The sequence below is a fragment of the Cololabis saira genome, chromosome 12, assembly GCF_033807715.1.
Source record: "Cololabis saira isolate AMF1-May2022 chromosome 12, fColSai1.1, whole genome shotgun sequence".
In the NCBI taxonomy this organism is placed as follows: Eukaryota; Metazoa; Chordata; class Actinopteri; order Beloniformes; family Belonidae; genus Cololabis; species Cololabis saira.
This window is the reverse complement of record NC_084598.1, coordinates 44,072,048-44,079,684: the sequence shown is the minus strand read 5'-3', so window position 1 is coordinate 44,079,684 and position 7,637 is coordinate 44,072,048. Positions and strand designations below refer to the sequence as shown.

The window sequence follows — 7,637 nt, the reverse complement described above, 5'->3', positions numbered from 1 at the left end:
CCAAACTTTAACTTTGTCAAGGAAAAACTACCCAACGACTATTAAGTTATCTGATGTTGTCTGCTGCCATCTAGCGACCACTAGGCGGTACTACACTTGACTAAAACTGTAAACTGTGAATCTCCTTTCCACGAGATGGAAGAGTTAACTGCAAAAACGCAAGTAGCTCGACAGTCACAGGCTCTTAATAGCCCAGTTCCCGCTGATGCTGGTACACTTCCATGCTTGTTTAGTTTGTGTGTGTTTTTTTACTTTTCCTGATTTGTTTTAATACAGTACAGCACCAATAGCGGGGACCAGCTGTCCCTCTCAACAGGCAGCTGTTTCTGGGAAAAGGGAAGAGTCAGCTTTTTGAAATGTTATTTCAAAATGACAACAACTGAGTTTTATTTTATTTATTTATTATTTATGATTTTATCTTTATACACCACCACAATTCATTGAAAAGAACAAACATGTGATCAATCACGTTCAGCTTTCATTAAAAAATAAAATAAAATCCTTCACACCCCGTTACAGTGTATAGTTCAATCAGACAAGTCATGTGATGAAGAGCTCAACAGTTTTCCTACTGCTAAAACATTTTGGCTTAGAGAATCCGATCTAAATAAATCCCCTATTTTAAGGAAGACATACATATATTGGGGGTGATTAAAATGATGCTCCTTTCCTAGAATTATAGCCTACAGGAAGAGCTGGGGAGGCGGTAGAGATTTAAAAGCAGAAGCAAGTCCTATAAGCAGATGGAGTAACTGGAATAAACCATCCACCGGGGTATGAGTGAGCATAAAGCTGGTACGTCTGCTTGAACTAGGTCCCTGTAGTTACCACATTCATGCAAATCCAGAAACAGATGCAGCTGAAGATAAAACTTTAATAGGAAGATTGTGTTTACATCAATTAGAAAACTGAAATACAAAAATACATTCTGATAATAAACTGCATGAGTATCAGTGAACTGAAGAACTCTCACAATGTGAAAAGAAGCTGGCCACTAAAGGTAGTATGGTGATTAGAATTGTCGTAAATCCTTGAGTTTGCCCACTGACGCAAAAACACAACATCTCCAACCTCTAATAACAAAGTGACACCATTAGCAGGATTAACAGACCCTGAAGTCTGATGTTCATAGGCAATAACAACATGTTCTCCATTCTTGACAAGCGCAGCAGCAGTAGGATGTGAAGGATGTCCATCTCCATAAATGTAGAACTCAAAGTGGTAGGCTGCTCTCACTGGGGCTATGAAAAAGCCTGTGGAGCACAACATTGATTTCTTTATCTGCCTTTTTTTTAAATTGTCCATCAGTGAAAATGGAGATTTTTTTCCCCATTTTATCACCCAGTGCTCCTACCTAAGTCCGTCCTGGGCATTGCTCCCTCTACCAACCCTGGGAGAGCCTCTACTAGGGGTGTAACGATACACTAATCTCACGATACGGTACGGTACACCATATTGAGGTCATGATAACGATACGATATTATAGCAGTATTTTTTTAACAACCTTGCATGAGGAACATACTGCATGACTGGAAAAAAGGTTATTTTGGTAATTCAGGGTTCATTATTTTATAAATATATTCTTTATATTCTGATGTAAATCAGGGACTATAATGACACTAGTCAGTTTATCTGTAGTGATTAGTCTGTTTTAGATTGGGCGGAGTGATACCTACGCTGTTGAGGGACATTAAAGTACACTGGAACTCAGCAGAAGTTTCCCCGTGTTTATCCTACTCACAATCCCAAAAAGGTTTAATTTAATAAGGTAAGGCTTAACTCTACACCAGCCTTACATAAGTAAAAGTTCAGAGCTCAAAACCCCCCAAGAGTCCCGTGATCGGGACTCTTGGGGGGTTTTGGGAGAGCCTCTACCAATAAACAAATGAAATGAAATAAAATCGTTCTGCTCACGTTTCATGAATAAGACCCAATGTATAATATGACCCCAATCTGGAGTCTAAAGTTCTCTTTACCTCCTACTCATGACCAGTTGGGTTATGTTTAAAAGATACATGGCTAGGGTCAGAAAACAATATTCATGATTTTAGTTCATGGATCGGGGTTCCCATAATGTGATGTCAATATCTACCTAAAAAAGGAAAAAAGTTACCATGGAGCCATTTATACATTTCTAAATTAGTTGTGACACTCATAGATTTACACATTTTCTTGTGAGAGTGAGCAGGATGTAATATTTCATCTGTAAATGTGAGTACCTGTGTTTGGGTTATAGGCATTTCCAACATTTGTAACAACGTTTCTGAAGATCAGGTTGGTGTGTGCGTTAAATGGTCCAATAGTTTCATAGCCAGAAACGACCAAAGATGCTGAGAAAGCCACTCGTTTCACTGAGAGAGAAACACAAGTGTTACATTACAGTGAACGATGTTCAAGTTGTATCAGTCCTGATCTAATTCTGGAAATTACAAACCTTCTCCTTCTCTTGTCAGAGTGTTCACATGGTTTTCTGTTGTGTTTGCTCTGGCTTTAATGGTGAGCAGTTCAGCTGCCTGTTCTAAAACATCAAAAACAACATCAGAATTAACAGTTTGCAAAATTGATGAATGAAAATCAGTGGTTCAAAGCAGTTAGTTTATTGTCCTGAAAGAAAAAAAAATTAATGCATGTGAATTTAATTATTATATATAACCACTTTTTAGTGCGCTCATGGTGCTAATATGTAATTTAAATACTACTTGTGTCACTGCTAGATATCCAGCGTGTACCTTGGTACTGTTGCTTCAGCTCCATCTTTTGTGACTCCAGTTCTCTCAGCCTTGCTGCTTGTTCTAAAAGAGAAATAACAAACTTAAGAACTTGATAAAGTAATTACAAAATTAATAAGGTAATTAATAAAAAAAAGTGTGGTCAAACAGCTTTTATCATGGACTGAAAACTATCAATACATGTAAATCAAATATGAATTTTTGTTTACAAAAACAAAACAAGGTTTTCGTGCCTTAAAGCAGCACAACGTAACTTTCAGCTTTTGTTGAGTTTTGCACCATCTTTTGGACAAAAGCGGTAGTGCTTTACCAGAAAGAACACTACGTTTCCCATGAGCACCAGCGCGTACTGCCGGAAAACTCCTGTCCCCGTCGGGTGCATTTGTTTTGGTAGTGAATGAAGACAGGACGGACTTTCAAAACTACTTTTCTGTTTCACCAAGTGAACAGACGGAACGCAAAAAAAAGATGTTAAACTGCTGTAAAGGAACTGGAATTTACCGGGAACGTTAAACAAGGAAGCCAGGGAGCGGTATATGGAGAAAATAATGTTTATTAAAGGAGCATGAGGCAGGATTGAGGCAGGATTTATGAAAAACATTTGTATACTTTTTAAGTTTTCTAGTAATAATGTCAGATGAAGCGTTCCAAACCAAAACGAATGATTCCTCTAGCATATCTCTCCGTTGCCTTGAACAGGCTGTGTGCTGCAAAATGTGCTGCAATTCCGGGCCGGAATTTCCCGTGCTGTCCTGCGGATGTGACGTCAAATGACGCTGCATGCACGTTCTCCCCGTTCTCCCGTGCCGGCTTCGCTGTTGGCTGCAGTACCCCCGACGGCCGTCGTGGTGAAGGGTGGCGCTAGAGAGTCTCATTTCTTAAAAGGAGCCTCATGCTCCTTTAACGGTTTGGGTCCATATGAAATCCCTACTAAAGAGTGGCGCTCCTCGTCGGAGCGCCACTCTTTAGAAGGATTTACTGCCGCAGTTCTGCACAACCCACGTCTCCGGCTACCTTGTTTAGGAGTGTTTGGCAGCTGCTTTGGTATAGTGCTTTACCAGAAAGAACACTACATTTCTCATGAGCACCAGCGCGTACTGCCGGAAAACTCCTGTCCCCGTCGCTGCATTTGTTTTGATAGTGAATGAAGACAGGACGGACTACCTTGGTACTGTTGCTTCAGCTCCGTCTTTTGTGACTCCAGTTGATTCACCTTAGCTGATTGTGCTGTAATACACACACACACACACACACACACACACACACACACACACACACACACACACACACACACACACACACACACACACGCAAGCACACAGTAATTCTGCAGTATAAAAACTAACTGCACCTCATTATTCCATACCTTGCAATAAGAGCAATAACTTTCATAAGTCTTTCAAATATTTTTGGAAAAATTCTGAAATCCATAGATGCTGGAAGGATGCTGTTCTTTCTTTTTCACATGACTGTACCTTGGTACTGCTGCTCCAATTCTCTGCTCTTTTTAGCTTGTTCTAAAACACCAGGGATGAACAGAGATGATTAAATCCTAACCTTCTTTGACAGCATAATTTCATTAGTTCAAGTCAGTCATTCCTTATATTAGTATTAGTGTTAGTAAGTCCCACAGAATCATACCTGTATTATCACGCTGCAAGTATCTCATCTCAACCTTCAGTCCAGCCAACACGCCGCTCATCTCCCTCAGCACTGCATGGAGATCCTGCGTACACGTTGGTTGTTGCTCAGAGACATTTCCTGCTTCTCCTCCTGTCACCTCAGTTTGTCTTAAATTTACTCCAAGTTCATTGTCAGACTCGAAGGCTTGAATCTGAGCTGAAGAGAGAGAGCAGATAAGCAGCAACAATGGAAGAAACATGGTTATGACTGTTGTCAGAGTGTGTAAACCCGTCCTTAAATAGTATTTCATTCTGTAAATAATCAACCACAATATGATCAATTATTACCTTATTTTATTTCCTTTCTGACAAAATGGGGCAGATGATAAGAATTGTCAGTTTGGACTTGTTGTGAATTCTGTTGAAACAAAATTAAATGAAAGTCATAAATGTCTATCTTGCCTCCTTTTCAAAGTTGGAACATTTGTTGTTTCTTTATCTTGAATAATAAAATGATTAAGTTTGCCATCGTGTGTCTCTGTTTCCATCTCCTGGCTTTTATTTCTCCAATCCCCCAGTCTGAATGTTTTCTGAAGTGCTTCCTGGTGCAGGCTTGTCCTGACTGAATTCAGGTCAGGCAATTGGGTCAAAGCAAGAACCACAACTAGATGGTGGAAAATAGGGAATTTTTAATTTCTAAACTTTCTAATCATGTTGACGATTCAAGGTGGTTTTACACTGCATGTCACATTCACCCATTCAGAAACACATTCATATAGCTCCTTCTTAATCTATAAGGATCTATGCAGTTACATCTAATGAGCACCAGAGTTGGGTAGTAACGAGTTACATTTACTCCGTTACATTTACTTGAGTAAGTTTTGGGAAATTTTGTACTTTTAGGAGTAGTTTTGAATCACTATACTTTTTATTTTTACTTGAGTTGTCACGGCTCAGACAGGACAGAGAACCCAAATGCACAACACCAGGTAGGATCAGAGTCCAAGAGGCTTTAATCTTTGTCAAAAGGCAGGCAGGGGTCAAACCGGGTAGTCAGGCAGATCAGGAAACAAAACCAAAAACGGACAGGCAAAAATCCATACCCCAAGAATCAGGCAGGCTCAATGACAGGCAGGCAGGCAGAAACAAAACAGGATATGCAGGCTGGAAAGCGAGGCAAAAACACACGACAATCTGGCAAACTAGAAGGTGGAAATGGGCCGGTATATGAGGGGAACTGCTGATGAGGGAAACCAGGTGTGGAGCTGGGTGGGGAAGCACAGGTGAAGGGAATGAGGGGATCTCTGGCTGATTAGGGTGGCAGGATCTGGAAAAACAGGGGAGTGAGTTAAACAGTAAAAAAAAACCTATCCTACACTGTGAAACTGTGACAGAACCCCCCCCTCAAGGGACAGATTCCAGATGGCCCAAAACCCCCCACCCCGGGCAGGAGGAGGGGTCCCGGAGGAGGGCCCCAGCCAACACATGGCCAAGCTCCGGGGGCCGTCCTCGGTGCCGGGCAGACCGACGAGGCAGTTCGGAGGGTCGCCCTTGGGGCGTAACAGGTGGATCCGGGGGTCGGTCTGGGGGCTTGGCAGACTGGTCAGGGGGTCGGTCTGGGGGCTTGGCAGGCGGGTCAGGGGGTCGGTCTGGGGGCTTGGCAGGCGGGTCAGGGGGTCGGTCTGGGGGCTTGGCAGGCGGGTCAGGGGGTCGGTCTGGGGGCTTGGCAGGCTGGTCAGGGGGTCGGTCTGGGGGCTTGGCAGGCTGGTCAGGGGGTCGGTCTGGGGGCTTGGCAGGCTGGTCAGAGGGTCGGTCTGGGGCTGCGGCAGGCTGGTCAGGGGGTCGGTCTGGGGGCTTAGCAGGCTGGTCAGGGGGTCGGTCTGGGACTGCAGCAGGCTGGTCAGAGGGTCGGTCTGGGGGCTTGGCAGGCTGGTCAGAGGGTTGGTCTGGGGGCTTGGCAGACTGGTCAGGGGTTCGGTCTGGGAGCTTGGCAGGCTGGTCAGGGGGTCGGTCTGGGGCTGCGGCAGGCTGGTCCAGGGGTCAGTCTGGGATTGCGGCAGGCTGGTCAGGGGGTCGGTCTGGGATTGCGGCAGGCTGGTCAGGGGGTCGGTCTGGGATTGCGGCAGGCTGGTCAGGGGGTCGGTCTGGGATTGCGGCAGGCTGGTCAGGGGGTCGGTCTGGGATTGCGGCAGGCTGGTCAGGGGGTCGGTCTGGGACTGCGGCAGGCTGGTCAGGGGGTCGGTCTGGGATTGCGGCAGGCTGGTCAGGGGGTCGGTCTGGGAGCTTGGCAGGCTGGTCAGGGGGTCGGTCTGGGAGCTTGGCAGGCTGGTCAGGGGGTCGGTCTGGGAGCTTGGCAGGCTGGTCAGGGGGTCGGTCTGGGACTGCGGCAGACTGGTCAGGGGGTCGGTCTGGGACTGCGGCAGACTGGTCAGGGGGTCGGTCTGGGACTGCGGCAGGCTGGTCAGGGGGTCGGTCTGGGACTGCGGCAGGCTGGTCAGGGTGTCGGTCTGGGACTGCGGCAGGCTGGTCAGGGGGTCGGTCTGGGACTGCGGCAGGCTGGTCAGGGGGTCGGTCTGGGGGCTTGGCAGGCTGGTCAGGGGGTCGGTCTGGGACTGCGGCAGGCTGGTCAGGGGGTCGGTCTGGGATTGCGGCAGGCTGGTCAGGGGGTCGGTCTGGGAGCTTGGCAGGCTGGTCAGGGGGTCGGTCTGGGAGCTTGGCAGGCTGGTCAGGGGGTCGGTCTGGGACTGCGGCAGACTGGTCAGGGGGTCGGTCTGGGACTGCGGCAGACTGGTCAGGGGGTCGGTCTGGGACTGCGGCAGGCTGGTCAGGGGGTCGGTCTGGGACTGCGGCAGGCTGGTCAGGGGGTCGGTCTGGGACTGCGGCAGGCTGGTCAGGGGGTCGGTCTGGGACTGCGGCAGGCTGTTCAGGGGGTCGGTCTGGGGGCTTGGCAGGCTGGTCAGGGGGTCGGTCTGGGACTGCGGCAGGCTGGTCAGGGGGTCGGTCTGGGACTGCGGCAGGCTGGTTAGGGGGTCGGTTTGGGACTGCGGCAGACTGGTCAGGGGGTCTGTCTGGGACTGCGGCAGATCCATCCAGGATCGCCTCAGGAAGGGGAACAGAGACCACCTCCAGAACAGAGACCGGCGGGACCGCCTCAGGAACCGAGGGCTGCGGGACCGCCTCAGGAACAAGAGTCGGGGCAGACAGGAGGCGGGGAGCCGGAGTCGGGGCAGACAAGAGGCGGGGAGCCGGAGTCGGGGCAGACAGGAGGCGGGGAGCCGGATCCGGG

At 47.8% G+C, this 7,637-nt stretch overlaps 1 protein-coding gene across 1 annotated transcript; it reads right to left on the bottom strand.

Annotated features, from left to right (window-relative positions):
* Positions 1-413: 413 nt before the first annotated feature.
* On the bottom strand, positions 414-4,820 carry LOC133457508 (complement C1q-like protein 4). The gene is made up of 8 exons (XM_061736853.1): positions 4,700-4,820; positions 4,371-4,568; positions 4,205-4,246; positions 3,894-3,956; positions 2,730-2,792; positions 2,435-2,518; positions 2,220-2,351; positions 414-1,253 (listed from the first exon to the last, which is right to left on the bottom strand). The coding sequence occupies exons 2-8, from the start codon at positions 4,429-4,431 to the stop codon at positions 970-972; spliced, it is 729 nt and encodes a 242-aa protein (XP_061592837.1). The 5' UTR covers positions 4,432-4,568; positions 4,700-4,820; the 3' UTR covers positions 414-969.
* Positions 4,821-7,637: the final 2,817 nt, after the last annotated feature.

Excerpts from the sequence above, each read along its gene's own strand:
- LOC133457508 (XM_061736853.1), bottom strand. The coding sequence starts at position 4,431 with ATGAGCGGCGTGTTGGCTGGACTGAAGGTTGAGATGAGATACTTGCAG. Across the intron at positions 4,247-4,370 it reads CTTGCAGCGTGATAATACAG|AACAAGCTAAAAAGAGCAGA; the intron begins GTATGATTCTGT and ends CTGGTGTTTTAG. Across the intron at positions 1,254-2,219 it reads TGCCTATAACCCAAACACAG|GCTTTTTCATAGCCCCAGTG; the intron begins GTACTCACATTT and ends TGTGCTCCACAG.